At 42.3% G+C, this 23,456-nt stretch overlaps 1 protein-coding gene across 1 annotated transcript; it reads right to left on the bottom strand.

Annotated features, from left to right (window-relative positions):
• Window positions 1–10,373: 10,373 nt before the first annotated feature.
• Window positions 10,374–21,326, bottom strand: LOC122935962 (3-hydroxy-3-methylglutaryl-coenzyme A reductase-like). Its single transcript, XM_044291934.1, has 20 exons — window positions 21,219–21,326; window positions 20,948–21,131; window positions 19,923–20,034; window positions 19,756–19,843; window positions 19,581–19,665; window positions 19,373–19,478; window positions 18,535–18,641; window positions 17,948–18,067; window positions 17,646–17,803; window positions 17,266–17,498; window positions 16,991–17,160; window positions 16,016–16,210; window positions 15,736–15,894; window positions 15,483–15,640; window positions 14,270–14,375; window positions 14,013–14,183; window positions 13,574–13,714; window positions 13,326–13,484; window positions 12,082–12,236; window positions 10,374–10,950 (listed from the first exon to the last, which is right to left on the bottom strand). Exons 1-20 carry the CDS (start codon window positions 21,227–21,229, stop codon window positions 10,896–10,898), a joined length of 2,673 nt encoding a protein of 890 aa, XP_044147869.1. The 5' UTR covers window positions 21,230–21,326; the 3' UTR covers window positions 10,374–10,895.
• Window positions 21,327–23,456: the final 2,130 nt, after the last annotated feature.

Raw genomic sequence — 23,456 nt, 5'->3', positions numbered from 1 at the left:
ATTAAAATATCCTTTCCAAAATGAGCCAAACATGAAGTAGACATATGGGGAATGTAAAGTAATAACTATTTTTGGAGGTATTACTATGTATTATAGAAGTAGAGAAATTTAAACATGGAAATTTACAATTTTTTACAAATTTTTTATAAATTTTGTATTTTTTTACAAATAAAAATGATTTTTTTAAACAAATTTTACCAGTATCATGAAGTACAATATGTGACGAAAATCTATCTCAGAATGGCCTGGATAAGTCAAGGCATTTCAAAGTTATCAGCACTTAAAGTGACACTGGTCAGATTTGCAAAAAATCCAGAAGGTGAAATAGGGTCGAGTCCTTAAGGGGTTAAACGTGTTTTGTTCCAGCATGAAGCTTTGGCTCCTGTGTGGATTATTAGGCGACATCAGCGATATTTTACTCTGTGGATTCTTGGCGATATTATTTCATGAGAATAAGGGAATGACAGACGGTAATTCATATTCAGACCGTCACAACTCCTTTAAACTTCGGAATAATATGTGCAACTGTAGTAAGAGGAACATCAAGCTGTTTGTAGATGGTCTTACAGCCATTACCTTTGACATGTTTGTCTATAATTTTCGTTCTAGTCTCATTAGCTTTCTTTGGTCCATGTTCAGTGTGGTGCCCACCATGATACCAAACAGCACAGTGACTACTTTTTACCCTTTAAATATGCAGACTGACTGATCACAAGTTTGAAGACACTTGTGATGCTGATTACAAGAAACATCTTAGTTTAACATGTCCCTATGACTAAATTATTTTCAATCTTTTCATTTTGGGGGGGGGGGGGGGGGGGGGGGGGTTCGGGTGGGACACACCACAGGGGGTGGGGAGGGTGGGGAACGGGGGTTAAGGGTAAAGTGTTATTAAATAATTATATTAAGCTTGAAGCTTTTTTCTTTCTGTGTACTGGTTTGGTATATCAATAAAGGTGTTGAAAAAAATAAGAAAAGAAGTGCTATTGCCACCATGTGCACCTTGACTTTCTGCCTGATCACTGCATTAGTCCTTGTATGTCCACCTTAGGGCTCATGCACACAACCGTACAGAATACGGATGACATCCGTGTGCATTCCGTATTTTGCGGAACGGAACCGCTGGCCCTTCATAGAACAGTACTATCCTTGTCAGTAATGCAGACAATAATAGGACATGTTCTATTTTTTATTGCGGGACTGAAATACGGACATACGGAAATGGAACGCACACGGAGTAACTTCATTTTTTTTTTTTTGCAGACCCATTGAAGTATATGGTTCCGCAATAAAACAAAAAAAAGAACGGACACGTAAAGAAAATACGTTCATGTGCCTAAGCCCTTAACCAGTGTACAGTCTTGTTTTCAGGGGTTGTACAGGAATATAACAAAATGTTTGCCTTTTACCTAGAAACCGGACCACTTTCCATGGGCTGTGCCTGGTACTGCAGCTGAAGCCCATTCCAGTAACAGGCACTGATCTTCAATAAAAAGGCACAGCACATGGACCACAGTGGTACCGTTTCTGGAGTAACAAGACCCTTCACTCTAGTCCCAGACAACAAAACCTATCTACTATATCTAGAGAATATCTATTAGCTGCAGCCCAATTATATGTTTTCTTAAATTTTTCATGAATGAACTGAACTTACCTCTTCTGCTGAGAAGTAAAATGACATTGGGGCAGGGCTGCTCTGAACTGTCTGCAGACTGAGAAGTGAGCTTACCTTCCAGGAAATGTATTACAGAGACATTTAAAGGGAATGTGTCATCAGGAAATGACCTGTTGTTTACATTATGTTTTTAATCATATTTTTAATGATTTTATGATTATGTTATTTTTAATTTTTTATATCATTTATATTTAAACAAAACCCATAAAATCCTATTGTTTTCACACTGGCCACTAAGCCTAATAATAGGCTCCACTTCTTCTGTACAGATCACTTAAAGGGAACCTGTCATCAACTTTATGCTAACCTCACTAAAGGCAACATAAATTAGTAACAGAAATGCTGATTTTTAGCGGTGGTTGCCAAGAACCAACATCACAATCATTGCAGACTGGGCCTGGAAAAGAGTCCCGGCCACCTGAGAAGAGTCCTGGTTATTCATGAATTCCTGCTCTCCTGCCCACCTGCTGATGGCTGACAGTCTTCTACCTAGTTTTCTCCCTTTCTCTCTAGGAGAGAACTGCCAACCATCAGCAGATGGGCGAGATAGCAGGAGATTAGGAATACCCAGGACTCTTCTCAGGTAGATTTGACTCTTTTCAAGGCCTGGGCTGCAATGGTTATGATGTTGGTTCTCAGCAACCACTTACTTTTAGCTCATGACTGACACACCGCTGAGATCAGCATTTCTGTCACTAATTTACACTGCCCTCAGTGGCGTTTTGGCTTTCCGATTGTGAGATCCATTTAAGGGCTCTCACAAGCGGTCCAAAACGGATCAGTTTTACCCTAATGCATTCTGAATGGAAAGCGATCTGCTTAGAATGCATTAGTTTGCCTCCGTTCAGTCACCATACCGCTCTGGAGGCAGACAGCAAAATGCTGCTTGCAGCCTTTTTCTGTCCACATTGTGGTGCGGAGCAAGACGGATCCGTCCTGGCACATAATGTAAGTCAATGGGGACGGATCCGTTTTCTCTGACACAATAGAAAACGGATCGGTCCCCCATTGACTTTCAATGGTGTTCATGACAGATCCGTCTTGACTATAGAAGACATAATACAACTGGTTCCGTTCATAATGGATGCATGCGGTTGTATTATTGTAATCGAAGCGTTTTAGCAGATCCATGACGGATCCGCAAAAAACGCTAGTGTGAAAGTAGCCTTACTGCAGTAATCATCGTATCTATACACAGAGGTGATATCGTTACAAGCAGGATTAGAATGACAGATAAGACAGGATCCTCCATTCACAATAGGTGATTGTCACATCTTATCTATTCTTTTCTTGTACAATGACCTCTGCACAGGGCACAGAGCGGCCTAGAAAACTCTCCCATAGAAGTTAATGTGGTCACCTCCCGACCATTGTGTCTATGGCCCATGGGGCTGCTGTAAAGCAATTTTCTTAATGCTTTCTTAATGCTGTTAAGAACGGCTCAGGCATGATGGCCGCCTCCATAATCGTGTTCAGAAAACAGAATAAAAAAATCTGCAATGAGAAAATAAAAACAGATTGCAAAAAAAGTATAGGCGTTACTATCTGGTTTTACCTGGCAGATAAAATTTTTGCTTACACATTTCCTTTAAGGGACATCCGGTATACCCTCTGCCATGGCTAATGCAGATGTTTAAGACTGTTGGCATTGACAACCATCTTATTTGTAGTAAAGGGTCTTTACTACTACTGTGCCACCACCAGTATTTGTGGCCTTATTGTAAACCACGCTTTGGGTTCTGACTCTGATACACCCACTTAGTCAATATGCTGCCATGAAGCCCCTAAGAATAACCAGGCCTTATGCACACAGTGAGGTTTTAGTCATTCTTTCATTTTTAAGGCCACAACCAGGAATGCCCCCTAACTACAGAAAAAGTGTAATAGAAAAAGTAATGGTAGAGTTAAATACTGTGGATACGTGAGGGCTAGCCTGACTGTAGCGAAATACCTTTTCTTTGTGGAAGCCTCTTTATGAAAACTAGAGCAAACATATGTGGCTTCTGCCTAAATTAACCAACCATTAGTAGTGTAGATTACTGTGTGATGCTTATCTGATAAGTGATAACTCTGGTCATGGAGATAACTTCTGAGACATACATAGGCCTAATTTACCAAAACCATCCAGACAGGGATTCCAACCAGAATTTTTCTTTTTTCTAGACAACTTATCCTAAAAATCACAGGCAACCAACATTTTGGAAAACCATAATGAATGATTATAGATAAGAAGTAATTATGTCTATAGCTCAATAGACTGAGAAGAACTCATTACCAGCATTTACTGTGAACCAGGGCTCGAGTCCTGCAGGAACGCGTGGGAACGGCGTTCCTGCACTTTTTTCTTAGCAGGAACGCCATTCCCTTTCAGCAGGGCAGCGCATTGTGCCCCTCAACACTGTCGGCGCCCCGCTCTGGCGCAGCATGAAGAGAGGGACTGACAGGAGGGAAGCGCCTCAAGTGTATCGTGGCCGAGCTCTGTCCGGTCCGTGGTACAGGAGCTTTTGTTTCCTGTACCCGGCCGGACTGACAGGAAGTGCTCACTTAGTGTGCACTTCCTGTCAGTCCGGCCGGGTACAGCAAATGCTCCTGTATCACGGACCGGACAGAGCTCGGCCACGCTACACCTGAGGTGGGTGGGGAGAAAGAGAGAGTGACAAGGGAGGGAGGGAATGAAAGAGAGAGTGACAAGGGAGGGAGGGAATGAAAGAGAGAGTGACAAGGGAGGGAGGGGGGAGAAAGAGAGTGACAAGTGAGGGAGGGGGAAGAAAGAGAGTGACAAGGGAGGGAGGGGGGAGAAAGAGAGTGACAAGGGAGGGAAGGAGGGGGGAGAAAGAGAGTAACAAGGGAGGGAGGGGGGAGGGGGGAGAAAGAGAGTGACAAGGGAGGGAGGGGGGAGAAAGAGAGTGACAAGGGAGGGAGGGGGGAGAAAGAGAGTGACAAGGGAGGGAGGGAGGGGGGAGAAAGAGAGTGACAAGGGAGGGAGGAGAAAGAGAGTGACAAGGGAGGGAGGTGGGAGAAAGAGAGTGACAAGGGAGGGAGGGGGGGAGAAAGAGAGTGACAAGGGAGGGAGGGAGGGGGGAGAAAGAGAGTGACAAGGGAGGGAGGGGGGGAGAAAGAGAGTGACAAGGGAGGGAGGGAGGGGGGAGAAAGAGAGTGACCTTCCCTGCCCTTTGCGTACGCTGCGTGCCGTGACTTCACGCGGAGGCACTGGATCTTGGGTGAGTTCCCACACTTTTTTTCCCAGGACTTGACCCCTGCTGTGAACTATAAAATGATGATAATTACCACCAAAATAATCTAGTCAAGTACCGCCAGTCTCAAAAATAAAATCAAGGACACATCTATTTTTTTTCAGAGCCATCTAAGAAGCTGGCTTACATTTAGACCGGCGCTGGATATGCTGAAGTTATGTAGAGGCCGGCACCTCTACATAACTTTGGCAGATCCGCTGCCAGTACAGAGGCTTATGAAGACCGGCGTCTAAAACTCCGGTCTTAATAAATGACCCCCTATGTGTTTTCTTTAATTTTGCATGAATGTCAGGTCCCCCTCAGAGCTTTTGCTCATGGGGACACATGGCGGCACATTCCCTATAAGCTATTTTTTGTGGTTTCGGAACTACGCTCACCTAAAGAATTATTAGGAACACCTGTTCTAGTTCTCATTAATGCGATTATCTAGTCAACCAATCACATGGCAGTTGCTTCAATGCATGTAGGGTTGTGGTCCTGGTCAAGACAATCTCCTGAACTCCAAACTGAATGTCAGAATGGGAAAGAAAGGTGATTTAAGCAATTTTGAGTGTGGCATGGTTGTTGGTGCCAGATGGGCCGGTCTGAGTATTTCACAATCTGATCAGTTAATGGGATTTTCACGCACAACCATTTCTAGGGTTTACAAAGAATGGTGTGAAGAGGGAAAAACATCCAGTATGCGGCAGTCCTGTGGGCGAAAAAATGCCTTGTTGATGCTAGAGGTCAGAGGAGAATGGGCCAACTGATTCAAGCTGATAGAGGAGCAACATTGACTGAAATAACCACTCGTTACAACCGAGGTATGCAGCAAAGCATTTGTGAAGCCACAACACGCACAACCTTGAGGCGGATGGGCTACAACAGCAGAAGACCCCACCGGGTACCACTCATCTCCACTAAAAATAGGAAAAAGAGGCTACAATTTGCACAAGCTCACCAAAATTGGACTGTTGAAGACTGGAAAAATGTTGCCTGGTCTGATGAGTCTCGATTTCTGTTAAGACATTCAAATGGTAGAGTCCGAATTTGGCATAAACAGAATGAGAACATGTATCCATCACACCTTGTTACCACTGTGCAGGCTGCTGGTGGTGGTGTAATGGTGTGGGGGATGTTTTCTGGGCATGCTTTAGGCCCCTTAGTGCCAATTGGCCATCGTTTAAATGCCACGGGCTACCTGAGCATTGTTTCTGACCATGTCCATCCCTTCATGACCACAATGTACCCATCCTCTGATGGCTACTTCCAGCAGGATAATGCACCATGTCACAAAGCTCGAATAATTTCAAATTGGTTTCTTGAACATGACAATAAGTTCACTGCACTAAAATGGCCCCCAAAGTCACCATATCTCAACCCAATAGAGCATCTTTGGGATGTGGTGGAACGGGAGCTTCGTGCCCTGGATGTGCATCCCTCAAATCTCCATCAACTGCAAGATGCTATCCTGTCAATATGGGCCAACATTTCTAAAGAATGCTATCAGCACCTTGTTGAATCAATGCCAGGTAGAATTAAGGCAGTTCTTAAGGCAAAAGGGGGTCCAACACCGTATTAGTATGGTGTTCCTAATAATTCTTTAGGTGAATGTATATGTATATGGTTGTACATTTTTCGGGTTTCTCGCTATCTCTCCCCCCCATCCAGATTCTCATATATGTATGTGGAGTCATTTATTTCAGGTAATGGGACCTGAGGAGTTGGGGTCAACTTGAGGTCAGCTGTACGAGCCTGTTGTCCTAATCTGCCCCTGGTTGCTTGGGGTTTTTATTGGATGTTTGAACCAGAGCTGGAAAATCTGACTGTGATTTGTTGTCATCTAACAATGGCGGGAAGGATTCCTCTATTTAAACCCGGTTATCTAGTGTTTCGTGTCAGTTGGGGCGCAGAAGAGTTATAATACTGTTAGAGGTGAGTGAATTTCTTAAAAGTTCGATTCGGCCGATTTGCCGAATTTCCTAAAGAAATTTGCTTTGTGACGAATTACTTCGTCACAAAGCACATTTTTTTGTAAGTAGCAGGTGCAATGACAGGGAGCTGCGATAGTGCCGCCCCAGTCATTGTACCCCTCAGATGCCGCGTTCATACATGATCGCGGCATCTGAGTGTAAAATTAACAATACATTTTTAAAAAATCAAACTTATAATAAATAAACATCTCGGCAATTTTTATCCACACATAGAAGTGTCTGTGTCTTTATTTATTGTTTCTCTTTTATAGTATTCTTGTTAAAGGGGTTCTGCACTTTGTTTAAACTGATGATCTATCCGCTGGATAGATCATCAGCATCTGCTCGGCGGGGGTCCGACACCTGGGACACCCGCCGATCAGCTGTTTGAGAAGGCAGCGGCATTCCAGCAGCAACGCGGCCTTCTCACTGTTTACCGCAGGCCCAGTGACGTCACGACTAGTATGACTGGCCTGGGCGCGGCTAAGCTCCAGGCCAGTTGATACAAGTCGTGATGTCCCTGGTCCGGCGGTAAATAGTGAGACGGCCGCGGCGCTGCTGGAGAGCCGCTGCCTTCTCAAATAGCTGATCGGTGGGGGTCCCGGGTGTTGGACCCCCTGCCAATCAGAGGCTGATGAGCTATCCAGAGGATAGATCATCAGTTTAAACAAAGTGCAGAACCCCTTTAAGTAATGGGAGTTGTGCTGCCATGTACTGAACTTACCTCTTCTGCTCCGAAGTAAAATTACATTAGGGGCAGGGCTGCTCTGAATTGTGTGCAAATTAATAAGTGAGCTTACCTTCCAAGAAATGTATTAAAGAGACATTCAATGAACATCTGGTGTACACTGTGCCATGTCTAATGCAGATATTGAACACTATAGGTATTGACACCCATCTTATTTCTAGTCATCCTTACCAGGGCTGTTGAGCCAAAGTCAAAGTTAGTGTTTGTTGGAGCCAATAGAAATGTTCCGGCTCCAACTTAAAAAAAAAAATATCAGTTATTAATATTATATAACTAATTTATTAACTTTTATATAAATTTAGAAAAGTTTAAAAATGTTATTCAAATATTTTTCATGTTCTATCACAGTGTTCCCCAACTCTAGTCCTCAGGGCCCACCTGCCGATCATGATTTGAGAATATCCCACAGAATGAATACCTGTGGTAAATCCGGATGCACTGACACTAATTATATCACCTGCTCAATACTAAGGAAATCCTGAAAACATGACCGGCAGGTGGGCCCTGAGGACTGGAGTTGAGGAACACTGTTCTATCAATCGAAGGCCCCTACTTATCAAAATCAGTGATAAGCAGGGTGTTCTAGTGGTGATAGACAATCAGTTCTCACCTCTCCTATCCCTTATACCAGCTATCGTCATGCTGCTCCAAGGCCTTAGTTACAGTGCCTGGAACTGTGCTGGACATGGTCAGTAGTGAAGACCAGAGGAGGAAGTTCCCTTCTGGACATGCCTGCAGTCATCTCAGAACTAGTAGACAGAGCAGGAAGACATCATGAAAGTATTGTCTGGGAATGATTAACTTTTCACAGGAACCTACAGTCTGCCTCCATTATGGAAAGAATCATACTTACCTACTCCCTAGTAAGTAGGTTCTGGTCATGTGTGTCAGCTCCCGTATGTCCATCTTTTGGTTTGTGGCTTGTTTAATTTGTTCCTGGCATCGGCATTATAATCTACTCTGCTGCAGCGGTGATGTATCTCTTGTGGACTGAATCCAGTCATTGGTTGCAGCGGAGCAGATGATCACACCAGAGAGGAAGTAAACTAGCCGCAGACCAGAAGACAGACACATGATTGCCACGGTATCACTGTGCTTGATTGGCCAGCAAACTCACCTGACCTAAACCCCATAGAGAATCTATGGAGTATTGTCAGGAGGAAGATGAGAGACACCAGACCCAACAACACAGACGAAAAGTATGTCCAGTATATGCACTGAATGCTTGGATAGGGCTCCTTTTGCATGAATTACTGAATCAATGCAGCGTGGCATGGACGTGATCAGCCCGTGGCACTGCTGAGGTGTTATGGAGGCCCAGGAAAGCTGCTATCAAAGCAACCTGGACTTCCATAACACCACAGCAGTGCCACAGGCTGATCACGTCCATGCCACGCTGCATTGATGCAGTAATTCATGCAAAAGGAGCCCTGACCAAGTATTGAGTGCATACACTGGACAGACCTTTCAGTAGGCCAACATGTCTGTATTAAAAATAATTTTTTAATTGGTCTTCTACAATATTCCCATTTACTGAGATACTGACTTTTGGCTTTTCATTAGCTGTGATCACTCTGGTGTGTAATGAATCTATAAAATATGAGTTTCGTTTTTTTTTAAATTAAATTACTAAAATAATATTTTGATGATATTCTAATTTATTGAGATGCACTAGTAATTGGGCTGCAGCTGCTAAATATTGTCTTAATATAGTAGATAGTTTTTGTGGCCTGGGACTAGAGAAAAGGGTCTTTTTACTCCAGAAACCATGGCACTGTAGTCTATGGAAGATCAGTTCCACTTACTGGAATGGTCCTGAGCTCTTGTAATGCAACCTAAAGGAAGGGACGCTGATTGCAGAAAAGTTGCAACCCCTTTAAGGCAAGCACTGAATATAGCACCTCCACCTTTTGCGTTTCTTTGTTTCCCATTTACACTTGCACATGATTCTCTGCATTTCCAGGACATCCATATAGAGCTTTTCTCACTTCAAATTCATAGATTTCTTACAAGTATTAAGTATGTTTTCCAGTTATAAAATGCATAGTGCATTACATGTTTACTTCCAGGAATTTAGAAAAGGTCAGTAATTTCAGAAATTATATTCCAATAAATATGGTTTAAATTCCAGTTTGAAGTTATCCCCTAGCCACAGGATAGGGGATTATAAGATCAGTGGGGGGTCCTACCGGTGGTACCCCTACCTATCACGAGATCAGTGGGGGTCCCAGTGGTAGGACCCACACAATCTAATAGTTATCCCCTATCCTGTGGTTAGGGGATAACTTTAATCAACTGGAATACCCCTTTAAATTCTAAGTAGCCCAATTACTTACATGTTGGTCAGAAAGAGCCCAATGTTACCACTTTATTACAGTAAAATTATTACTAAATTATTGGCCATTTATGAAGGAGTCGGAGTGTGATAAAATGCAGGCGTCAGAGCTTTGGCTTACCGACTCCACAGCCCTAATCCTCATTAGGAGATTTATGGTCCTAACTTTTACATATGTTTTGTGCTTTTGATGTGTATTAGATCCTTTATTCCTTTCTTTAAGACACCACTATTGTTAAAGTAAGACACCACAGCAAACAACAAAACATAGAAAAATAGTTACATTTATTCCAGTATCTTAAAGATAGCTTACGATTTTATATACAAGATAATTCTGACCTTTCAGTTCATGTTCCAAGAAATGCAATATAAGATCCAAGATAATACAAGAAATACAAGGGGATTATTGAAACGGAAACAGATGCTTTATTCGTAAAGATGTCACCTCTTCACCAACATGAGAAGAGGACACAGGCACCGGCTAAAGTAGTCAACACATTGTTTTCAGGTCATTTATACACCACAAAACCAATAGATGCCTCTGATGTAGATGCCAACTACAGTACACACAAGTAATGAGGTACAGGAAAATAGAAATGATTAAATAAATAAAAAAAGGTACAAAATTAAATTAAAATTAAATATTAACTTAACAGTTTTTAGAAAGCTGTATAAAACTGTGCTCATTTCTACCACGGCCAAATCTGGAATCGGAGTATGATACAGGCTGCGACATTGCACCTGGTATGGCAGGAGATGGTCACAACTATTCTAACTGAGGTAGCGACAGACCACCAAGAAAATTTTTGCCACTGGTGACAAAGCACCTTTACGCTATAGAACGTTTTCGTTAAATATTCTGCTCTTTCCCTTAGATTTCCCGCTATGGTCCATCTAAGATCCAAGTGAAATTGCTGCAGGAGGTAATGGATCATGCAGCTTTCTTCGTGCATGTGCCTGGCATGTCTTGAAGATTAATTTTGGACCTAGGGAAGAAAAAAAAAGTGCATTTTTCAATAAACAGAGATCTCACATGTAATCAATTCAAAAATATTAAATCCAGTGACAGTATTGCAATCGTAAAAGTCTTCCCTTCCCTGATCACTGTACAGTGCCGTCACACGAGTGCTGGGTGCGATGTCACGAGAGATAACAAATATCACTTACAGATGTGGTATCAGAAATGCAGTTTTCTATAGAAACAGTTGTAGAAAAAAAGTCTCAAAATGTTCAAACACTACTTCAGATTTTTCCAGTGTGACAGAACATAAAAATACAGAACACAAAATAGTGATCCATAAAATGATTACACCAACTAGGGCTGAAATAATTACTCAAATTAATCAATTAACTCGACACAAAAAAATCCTTGAATCGATGATTCGTTTGTGCCATGTGACCACAGAGTGTAAGTGAAGAGCTTGCTATTACTCACGCTCCGTGGTTACCCGCCTGCTCGCACAACACTGCCTTGGATCCTAATGCACACACATCGTCAGGACATTTTAGTTTGCGGGCGCTGAGGCTGGGCATTGATGGCTAGGAGGGGGAGTGGGAGAACTGATGGCAGTGGGGGGAGCTGATGGCAGTGGGGGGAGCTGATGGCAGTGGGAGGAGCTGATGGCAGTGGGGGGAGCTGATGGCAGTGGGAGGAGTTGATGGCAGTGGGGGGAGCTGATGGCAGTGGGAGGAGCTGATGGCAGTGGGGGGAGCTGATGGCAGTGGGGGGAGCTGATGGCAGTGGGAGGAGCTGATGGCAGTGGGGGGAGCTGATGGCAGTGGGGGGAGCTGATGGCAGTGGGAGGGGGAGCAGCTGGTGGAATTGGAGGGGGAACTGATGGCACTGGGGGAACGAAGGGTGTTGGCAGGCGGTCTGAAGAGTTTTTATAAAGAAAAACAGTCTATTAATTCATATTTTCTTATTAGAGTACTTGATTAATTGTAAAAATAATCGGTAGAATACTCGATTACTAAAATAATCGTTTACTGCAGCCCTAACACCAACAGTGGGGAAACCAAAGTACTTTTAGTACAGGTTAGGGAGCATTTATCTAGTTCATTTATATTTTATCGTCAAAATTTTATACAAAAGAAATGAACATTCTATGCAGTATTACCTGTTGTGGACCATGTGGCTCTTGACTAGATGTCCAGCTGCCAAGGCAGCCATAAGGGAAAGCTCTCCTGCCAATACTGTGCCACAGACAATCTGTGCAAGCTGACAGGCATTTTTGCCAGGGTATTCAGAGCTCGCTCCTTGGACTCCTAGCATCTGTACATAAAAATAGAATAAGGAAGAGTTTATGAATATAGTACGATTTAAGCTGTTCTATAAAAACACCACCACCAGATCACATCGTGAGGTCAGGGCCCGATCTTAAAGGTGCATTTACACTGCGCCAACAAGCAGAGAACTGCCCGCCTGTCAGTGGAGGTGAAGCGCTGCCTGATCTGCTGCCCAGAAACAATGATTGAAACTGATGTTAAGTTCAATGGGTTATCTACAGCTGCTTTACATGGGAAGATCCGTTCGTAATCTGGTCTAATGCACACTTACACGCGTATTTTAAAGACAATAGTTGCATAAAAATGCAAATGGTTGGGGGATGTGAAAAATGCTGCATGCTTCAGTCAGGGGTCAATCATTATACGGATTGTCGCACCAGGATGATCCCTTTTTCTTAAGCCGTGTTAGTGAATATGATGAGAGGAAGGTCCTCTGCCCGGAAACTGCTGCAATGAGCCATGCATTATAAGGATGGACATTCATCTAAATGCAGCCAGGTAATACTATATTAAGTCTGCAGCAACAGAAAGGAAGGGTGGGAACTTCCAGGAGAATGAGGAATTAGTATTAGGCCTCATGCACACGACCGTTGTTGTGTTCCGTTCCGCAAAATGGGGTTCCGTTGTTCCGTGATCCGTTTCCGTTTTTGTTTCCGTGTGTCTTCCTTTATTTTTGGAGGACCACCAGACATGAATGAAATAAAAAAAAAGCTAAGTCAAGTTTGCCATGCAAATGATAGGAAAAAAAAACGGACGCAGATGACAATCTTGTGTGCCTCCGCGTTTTTTCACGGACCCATTGACAGGTTATATTTTTTTGACGGACTGGAACCACGGATCACGGATGCGGATGACAAACGGTGCATTAGCTGAGTTTTCAACTGACTCATTGAAAGTCAAAGGGTCTGCAGAAAATCACGAAAAACTGAACAACGGACACGGAAGAAACAACGGTCAAGTGCATGAGGCCTTAGAAGGATACCGATATAAAACATCACGTAATTGTTAAAAGTGGGGATCTGCCGGTAGTTGAACAAAATGTTGTAAAATGAATTCAAAAAATGAATGTGCGTACTTGTAGGCAAGCCTGTTGTGGGGCCAGGGTGGTCCCTCCGCCCACAGTTCCGATCTCTATAGAAGGCATTGTGCAGCTGATGTACAAGTCCTCATTTGTGGGACCTGTGGCCTCCATCAGGGTGATGCAGTTTGAGCTTCCAACATTTTGAGCGGCATCCTGCAAAACAAGATTGAAAATGCTGTTATAATGTAGAAATAAAACAGAAAGATTTTATTTTTGTATTTTGTATATTTCCAACAACTGACCTGTCCGCAGGCAATGTAAATTGCAGTCACAATATTGGCCGCTTGTGCATTGTAACCTCCGATACTGCCAGCCATTGCAGAGCCAATCAAGTTCTTGTTGATGTTCACTTCAACCAAGGCGGCTGTAGATGTCTTCAGTAGCTGCAGATAAAAACACAATTTAATGTCAGACACCAAAACCATGAGACATTAGAGAATTTGTACAAGATTAGAAGAAAGGGTCCACATTTCCCCAGAAACAGCGCCACTCTTATACATGGTGAATGTCTGGTATTGCAGCTCAGATACATTCAAGATCTTCTTTCAAATCCTGTACAAATACTCAAAACCTCCCAGAAAAAAAGCTAAAAAACAAAAACAAATGAATGCTCTAAAATGAGCAATGACACTACTTTGTCGTCATCCCCTAGTTTTGGAATGGGATGAAATTGATTTTTACCTCTCGCACCACATTTGCTGGTATAGTAGCTTCACAAACAACAGATTTTCCTCTGCCCTCTATCCAGTTGATTGCAGCTGGCTTCTTGTCCGTACAGTAGTTACCGCTAACAGCAAGGACATGGAGCTCAGGAAATTCTTCTTGTAATCTGGAAAGAGCCTTCTCAGTGCCCTGTACCGATTACATCAAAATCTTCATTACACTCAGCAAACCAGAAGTGTCACAATTCCAGAAGCAGCGTGTGTTAGTTAACATACCTTTGATATCATGTTCATCCCCATAGCATCTCCGGTTTTGGACTGGAAGCGAATATAAAGATTTCGTCCAGCGACGCTGGTCTTCAGTCTCCCAAGACGAGCAAACCTAGCAGAAAAGAGACACCAAGAAAAGCAGTGAATTTTTGTCAGCATTTTAACCACATTTTGCTATAATGATTCATAATAATGAAGTGGGTTTAAAAAAACATATATAACACAAGGGGCCGACTAAGACAGCTAAATCCAGCTCTTGGCAATAAAGGGAATCTGTGACCCTGATTTTGGACTATTAGGCCTCTTTCACACGACCGTATGGCTATTTCAGTGTTTTGCGGTCCGTTTTTCACGGATCCGTTGTTCCGTTTTTCGTTTCCGTTGTGTTTCTTTTTCCGTTCCGTTTTTCCGTATGGCAAATACAGTATACAGTAATTACATCGAAAAAATTGGGCTGAGCATAACATTTTCAATAGATGGAAAGAATAAGGAAGACATACAGATGCATTTCCGCATGTGTTCCGTTTTTTTGCGTTTTTTTTGCGGACTCATTGACTTGAATGGAGACACGGAACGTGATTTGCGGACAATAATAGAACAAGACCCAAAATGTAGCAGAACGGAAATGCGGACATACGGAAACGGAATGCTCAAGGAGTACATTCCTTTTTTTTTGGGACCCATTGAAATGAATGGTTCTGTATACGGAACGCAATAAACGGCCCGTATATGGAACGCAAAAAACGTTCGCGTGAACCAGCCCTTAGATAGATTAGTAAGTGCATAGTACTTCATAAGAAGACTCCAGATCACCATTTTTTATTTTCTCACTGCCCCCCATCCCCCAGGGTCAGCACTCAAATACACAGTCCGGACTAGTGCGCCGTTCTAACATAATGGAGAGGACTCATGCGCATGCACAGCAGTCCTGACAATGTATTTCACTGCTGCTATTGGTGCTGACAGCAACAGGGAGGGGGGGCAATAGGAAAAAAATAGTGATCTGGACTCCGTATCTGCAGTACTACACATATATTACTGTAGATAATTGTCCAAAACCAATGTGACAGATTCCCTACAAATGTCCATTGTAAGAAAACCTAGTTAACAAAAGTTTGTGGTGACACCAAGGTAAAATTCTTGTGGTTTTAGGAGACTAATGCTTACTTTTATTTGGTAAAATGTGTGCGCATGAAATATGGACTACGTTTCCACTTACCTGCTTGTGCTATCAAAGGTATCTTTTATAACTTTAAAACCCTCAGGACTGTCAAGCCAGTTCTTCACTTCAGCAGCATCGCATGCAGAAGGCAACCTGACAACTGGTCCACGAGTCATGCCATCAGCAAGGATACGGCTGTGGGCACCTCCACCCAGCTATGAAAATAGGACAATAGAAGCTCAGTATTTGCCACTTACTGGCTCAAAATTGCAAATAACTTTCTAAAGAAGGTTCTGTGAATAAATCTCACCAATATGGCTCTGCAGCCTCGGTTGGTGCTAGCCACAAGGCAACCTTCTGTTGTAGCCATAGGAACCTGAAATTCTTTATTATTCAGGAGGAGAGGACCTGCCACACCGACAGGGATTGGCATATACCCAATTACATTCTCACAGCATGCACCCATTACCTGGAAAACAAAATAATGCAGGCTTAGTATTAACACATGAACTATAGCATGTAAATACTAGCAAAATAAATGTATGACCTATAAAAAAGAACCAGACACAGATGTAAAAATATCGACTTACCAAGGAGTAATCGTAGTTTTTGTAAGGCAAGTTCAACAGGGCCGATGACTGAGGAAGCTTGGGAGCCAGCATTTGCCTGCGAATAGCAACTCCTCTCTCCGGTGACTCCATCATGGACTCCAGCTTATAGGATGGGATGTATTTAGCATTCACCAGCTTCATCACTTCCGCATCGCTCAAGTACTGGACGCCTTGCTACAGAGAACAGAGGGAGAAATCTGGTTAGTGATTCATTTAAGGAAACTGCAAAACACAAAGCTACATCTCTCCTTTTTAAATGTATTGTGTCACTAATCTCCTCTGACTAAGGCCTCATGCACACGACCGTGCTGTTTTTTGCGGACCGCAAACTGCGGATCAGCAAAAAACGGAATCCACCTGTTTGCCTTCTGCAATTTGCGGAACGGGGCGGCCCATTGTAGACATGCCTATTCTTGTCCGCAAAACGGACAAGAATAGGACATGCTATATGTTTTTTGCGGGGCCTCAGAACGGAGCAATGGATGCTGTCCGCATCTTTTGCTGCCCCATTGAAGTGAATGGGTCCGCACCCGAGCCGCAAAAACTGCAGCTCGGATGCGGACCCGAAAAACGGTTGTGTGCATAAGGCCTAAGTGCGTGTATGTGAAGCTTTTTCTCTACTGATCCCATCTGCAGAGAGATGTTCATGCTTGCACCTCTTTATTAGTAAGCAAATATTACGAGGGATTATAAAAAGTGATTATCCTGGAGCTGAGATCTTGTTCAAGTCAGACACGTCCACTATACATTACATCAACATTTCTCTTTTATACCACTGCGGTTCTAGCCTTGAAGCGGGGGCGGATTATTGAGAGACTCATACATCTTTAAGATTATATACAGTATATATATATATACACACACACACCATATAGCGGTACATGTAAAATGAACGTGACTAGTTTTAGATCAGCAATGGTTTTTTTCTCATGCAATTACTCTCTGCCCTCTTACCTCTGGGTTTTTCAGGATACGAAGACATTCATCAATGGGTCGGGGCTCTTTTTGTATATGAAAGTTTCCTTCCTTCTCCTCTTCACTTGAATCAGCTGACGATGAGGAGTCATCCAGCATAAAGTTACCTTTGGGTGAATTTTCAAGTGGCAACGGCTTTATGACCACTTCTGAGAATGCAGACAGAATTTCGTTAATTAAAAATAATAAGCAACTCAAAAGCATTTTAGATTAGAAACAAGAAAAAAAGTTTGTAATCATGGTTGTAGGTATACCTTTCTCTTCCTTTGATGAAACGTCTTCTACTTTACGTTCTTTTGGGGTTGTTTCTGGCACCGATTCCATTCTGCAGCAATGCTCCACCTGCTTCTTCTGCACAGTGACTGGAGAGGTGATAGGGTTCTTCAAGGACAGGGTAGACTTGGTCTGCTCAAAAAATATATACTTGACTGCCAGAAGAAGAGCAAGACCCAGTGTTATGACCTGTTCGATGTCCATGGTGATCATCCTGTGGAATACAGATAAAGCACTGTCAGATGTTTAGGCTTAAAAAAGCTGATTCTTGTTAACTTTGGTGGACAATTTCATAAAATGCATAATTTTTACATGTGTGACGAATTAAAAATAATAATAATAATAAAAATACTGCACTCACGTAGACAGATAGAATTGCCAGAGAGGCATGTTGGGCTCAATCCTTTTTGGCATTGAATAGTCAATGGTAATCTTGTGATCTGAAATGGCAGTGCTGTTCTGAGGGAACGGTTCACTTATCCACCGACTGTGAGCATGAACAAGGACGAGACCTAGGGACTGAATTGTAGCAGAATTTTTTTTAATTTGAATCAAATTGCTTTGATAAAAAAAATACTGAAAAAATGACCATGATCATCAACACAAGTGAAAGCTAAAATCCATTCCCAAAAATGGATGCAGCTGAAGAGGAGCGACACTCACCATGATCATCTTCACTCTCTGTGTGACAGGGTTTGGCTTGTTGTCTTCCTCCTCTTCCAACACATTTCCAAACTGAGTAAGCTGCCAGATTGGACGCCCCTCCCTGCTTTCCCTGGAAAGCTGTTAAAAGATGAAAGAAAGTTCTTAATCTACGATACGTATACCTCCAGGTTACAGAATAAACTAGGACAACTATCATGCGTGATTATTAGCTGTTGTTAAGGTGCGTTTACAGTGCCCCAACAAGCAGATGATATTTTGGGAAGGAGGCGTTCCTTCTCGACAATGGGCGGCTGTTCAGTGAAGGTGAAGCGCTGCATTTACATACAGTGATCACCTGAGCAGTAGGAGGACGAGTGACGTCTATTGCCATCGCTCGTCCTCATACAGCCACTTTGTTTCTGTCTAGTCTATGCAATCTGCTGCCCAGAAATGATTGTTTAGGTTGTCCACATGAACGACCGTTTCACCTGAAGAACGAGCATTTGGCTTGTTCGCTGGATGATTTGTGGCCCCTTTAGATTGGGAGATTATCGGGCCATGTAAATCCAGCATAAGATGAGGGACTGCAGCTTTAAAACACTCACCTCCAGCACCAATGACACGCAGGCTGGGAAAAACGTCATGAAGGCAATATAGTTTGCTAGGATGGACATGCAGCCAAAACAGCACATTATCTCCAACTGGCGAACGCCTGCATAATGAGGATAATTTCACATGTAAATTACAGGTAATAACAGGATGAACAATGTAAACATAATCACAACGAAGATATGAAGACTGAATAAAATGTAAGCTCTAGAATCCTTTAATGTAATTGAGCCCCTTTAATGTAGAGATCACACCTGCATTCAAAGACTCGTTAGAAAATGGATAATGGGTAACAGTGTGAAGACATCAGTTGCCACAAGCCATCATATGTTCGACTGCCGTTGCTTTAATTGCATGTGAATTGTAAACCTAGAACAATTCTATATGTGCACCGATCCTATGTACTCTGAGAAATTCCTTGATACATTTTGAGACTGTTAAGCCAAGACTAACTTATAACTGGATGTAAGAAAACTCTAAGGCTGCTGTCACAGTGTACATGTGTGTCTAATGTATCTACAGGCCCTCCCTCTTACCCAACGAAGCCAAAAGAGCATCTGTTTGGCCTCCGTTAGTCGGGTATACTTTTATTTTTTAAGTTGTAAGAATAGCACATACAGAGGCTGCCAGTAAAAAGATAAAATCATACACTGCATGGCATGCGCCTGTTAACATGGGGGCCCACAGGTGACAAATGCCACTGCATGCCTATACAGTGGCATCTGTTGAAAGTATATGTTGGAGAATCCATCCCCCCACTCTCCCCCCCAGGTGACGCTTCTCAGGCAAGACGATGCTAAAGGAAGATGTTGTGTGTATTATTCTGCTACTAACCTGACATTGTTCCCACTCCAATCACTAGACATTTAACAAGCGCATCCAGGGTGAATGTAGGCCCCAGGATGGCCATGCCACGAGCAATGTTGTCTCGAACGTCGACCTGGAAAAGGAATTATTTTTCTTTTTATCAGGTAAATTTACAAGCGTGATTTACATATAGTGAACCCAAACGTTTGCTTACTGGCATGATTTAGGTGCTCACCTGTGAGTTGGAGCTAAGGGCAAATTTAGCTAATGCACTGGCCTTTGAGAGATCAATAAGCAGCAGGAAAAAAGGAAGAGCCTCACTGCAGAAGACAAAAAAGAAAAAAGTTACATATACATATAGATCGCAAAAAGATCAAATGGACCAACAGTGACCTGGGTGCTATACTTACTTCAAGCCCGTCAGTTCTTTATCCAGGAAATGAATGACCACTGTGCTCAAGGCAAAGCTTGAAAAGATGGTGAAGAGGCCAGCAATACCTGAAACGTGATTAAATGTCAATGACAGAAGCAGATCAATCACACTGGATTATGGAGCTCAAAGGACACATATACTCACCTAAAATGTATTTAGATCCAAGCTGCCTGAGATTCTGAAACTGAAAGTAGATGTAGAGGATGGCAATGCACCGTGTGATGGTTAAGATGATGATGTCGCTGCTTAGTACATCCTGGAAAAAAAGTGGGGAAAAAAAAAACATGTGAAGAGGCCACAGGCAAGTCATGCTAAATAAATACACACCGTAGAAGAAATAATACATAATATGCACCTCCATATTAAAGTACTAGCATTATTATTATTGTAATCTAATAATTTGGGGCTAATAAAAATAATTTTTAACATTATTTTTTTACAATATTAGAAAATTTCAGTTTCCTTTCTACATTTTTCTGTTTCAGTACAGGCTCCCTGCTTCACTTTGACTCCATCAGAGAACTGCTCTGAGGGTCTGATCTGTAGCCCTTGCAGCTCATAAACACTAACTAGTGCTAAACTTGTATCGGTTCGATAAGAATTTAGCTTAAACAAGTGTTTATGTACTGTCAGGAGTTCAGAGATAAAGGCTACAGATCCAGGTGACAAAGCAGCCTTCTGATGGAGTAAGTGTGGAGCAGGGAGCCTGAGCTGAAACTGAAAGCTGTAGAAGGACAACTGTTGAATGTTTAACAAAGACCAACTGAGAAAATGATTTTTAGCCCCAAATGAGTAAAATGCAATAATATAAATGCCCCCAAAGCCTTTAAGACTATCTCTTCCTCACAAAGGATTATATCACCTGATATCATCCTGTCTGACATCTCACACAAAAGCGTTCCATGCCCATGAGTGTATTTTACAGAAATGGATATAAAGCATTATCTGGAGGCTGGATTCACACTATAATAGCAGAAAATACCAACGTCCATGTCATACCCATATAAAACTAAGTACAGAGAATAATGCAGGGATGCCAAATTACTCTATAATAACTTCCACACACATGCATGGGGATCTAGACGATTTTTAGATAGCTTCTGCTAGGATTTCTAGAGCCCTACAGTAATGTAAAGTAAGACTTTATATGGCAAAGTACCAGAACTTACTTTATCAAACTTGGGGCACTCATAGTTCCAGCCGCAGATCTTATCATTCCCTGTGAACATGTTCATGGACATCATGCAGATGGTGATGGTCACCGTACCCACGATGACCTCCCAGGGATAGGAAGCCACAAACTGGCCATGCATGCAAAACAATCTGGACAACATCTTCACGGCTACTGGTGACCTAGGGAAAGAAGAGAGGATTATTTCCTTCAAGTTCAATAACCTCACATGCCCTGTATGAACAGGAGAAATCAGAGAGACTGCTTACAACCACAACATCTAATCTCAGAAGATGCACGTCTTTATGAAATGTACAGTGCTACTTCTACACCCCACTGCTGGACCCAGCCAGGCTGACGTCCACAATGAAGTATTCTTGTGAACAGGAAGCGGTCAGGCTTTACTGGAATCTTGTTCAGTTTACAGCAGGGCTTTCAGTTCAAGATCCCAATTACTTTCACTTTCTCTCCTGGACGTAACATCAGCTTGTCCTTCAGGACCTCCCGCCTGCATCAGATATCATCTACATTCATCTGAATCCACAATCCACCTTGACAAGTGACTACTCAGGGCCTTGAAGTCTGTACTTTTCACCTGGTCCACATATAACAGAGATACGTACAGTTATACATTACTGCAGGGATGGCCAACCTGCGTCTCTCCAGCTGTTGTAAAACTACAATTCCCACCATGCTCTGCTGTAAGCTGATAGCTGTAGGCAGTCTGGGTATGCTGGGAGTTGTAGTTTTCCAACAGCTGGAGAGCCGCAGGTTGGCCATCCCTGCATTACTGGAACCTTTCTACATACTAATCATTATCATTTTGTCCTTGGACCCAACCTGCACCAAGTTCAAGAACATACAGATTCCCAATGAACACTGGGGTCATACTTAGAAATTCTTGTTAATCTGATCTACGATGGCAACATTACAGAGCTCGTCACTTTCTCCTATGACATCTGGAAAGAGTACAGAAGAGAGCGACTAAACTGATAAGGGGCATGGAGGGTCTTAGTTATAAAGAAAGATGAAAAGATTAAATTTATTTAATCTTGAGAAGAGACGTCTAAGGGGGCACATGATTAACCTATACAAATACATAAATGGGCCATACAAAAGATAGGGTGAAAAACTGTTCCATGTAAAATGCCCTCAAAAGACAAGGGGGCACTGCCTCCGACTGGAGAAGAAAAAGTTCAGTCTCCAGAAGCATCAAAGCTTCTTTACTGTAAGAACTGTGAATCTGTGGAATAGACTTCCTCAGGACGTGGTCACAGCAGGAACAGTGGACAGTTTTAAAAAGGGTTTAGACAAATTCTTAAAAGTAAACAACATTAATACTTATGAAAATGTGTAGAAATCTGAGTCTCACTTCCTTCTGAGATTCGTGTCCCCACCTATCTCTTATTAAACTTGATGGACTTATGTCTTTTTTTAACCGCATCAACTATGTAACATAGACATAAATGGCACATCAGTGCTCATGACTACGTCTCAAAGGTGCTGTATAAGATTGGTGGAGGACAATTATGTCCCATCAGAGTCAGGGTCGTCCTGAATGCCAACGTATTTGTTTTTCATTGATGACATTTTTCCAGCAAACACATTTTTGTATTTAATCTTGACCTTTTTTGTTCCATTTAAATTGTAAAAAAAAATAAAAATCATTCTGTAGACATATGTAACCTTCTCCTCTACTGAAGGACAAGTGGTAGACACCCAATGTAAAGGCAATCATATTCCATGAAAGAGATAATACAGTTCTAATAACTCTCTTCACTAGTGACAAATCACCCTAAACGAGATCTTAGAGCATAGGATACATGATATCATATCAATACCTTAGATGCATATCCCCAATCGGTAATAAAGGAGCGGAACTGTGAGTAGTCACCAAGATGAGGGTGCGTGCTTCCCAAAGCCTGAACTCCAAGGTAGAGGACAAGTGAAATAAGCAGCTCCACGTATAAGGCTAAATACTGTGCAAATTTATTCACAGATTACGTTTCAGCTCCTCATTGGAGACATTTACATGCAAAGTAAATCAATGTTACAGCTTACAGTCACACCCATGTCACGAATTATAATGACAAAAAGATGTACCAATAAACTGTAGTACATAATACATAACTGCTCTTCATGATAAGTGGACGCGTCATAAATTCACCTAAATACATTTTATGCGAAGCGCAGAGTTGATCGGTTAATTTTTCTCTGTATTCAATAAAAAAAAAAAAGAATAAATCAGTATAATATAATAGTATGAATACAGAGGTCATATCTCAGGGTAAGTTCACAGCTACCACGTGCATCTTCACATGCAAAGTCAACTTAGTTTAGATTCAAGCGGAGCTCAGAATCCGGATCTCTCTCTTCTGGCATTGCCGGAGGTTTAAAGGGGTTGTGTTGCTTCAGCAAATGGCATTTATCATGTAGAGAAAGTTAATACAAGGCACTTACTAATGTATTGTTATTATGCATAATAACATGCAACATCTCTCAAGTGC

The sequence above is a fragment of the Bufo gargarizans genome, chromosome 1, assembly GCF_014858855.1.
Source record: "Bufo gargarizans isolate SCDJY-AF-19 chromosome 1, ASM1485885v1, whole genome shotgun sequence".
In the NCBI taxonomy this organism is placed as follows: Eukaryota; Metazoa; Chordata; class Amphibia; order Anura; family Bufonidae; genus Bufo; species Bufo gargarizans.
This window is presented reverse-complemented; position numbering and strand designations above follow the sequence as displayed.

Excerpts from the sequence above, each read along its gene's own strand:
- LOC122935962 (XM_044291934.1), bottom strand. Across the intron at positions 18,068-18,534 it reads GCGTGTCATTGGTGCTGGAG|CTTTCCAGGGAAAGCAGGGA; the intron begins GTGAGTGTTTTA and ends ATCTTTTAACAG. Across the intron at positions 13,715-14,012 it reads CAGCAAATGTGGTGCGAGAG|CTACTGAAGACATCTACAGC; the intron begins GTAAAAATCAAT and ends TTTTATCTGCAG.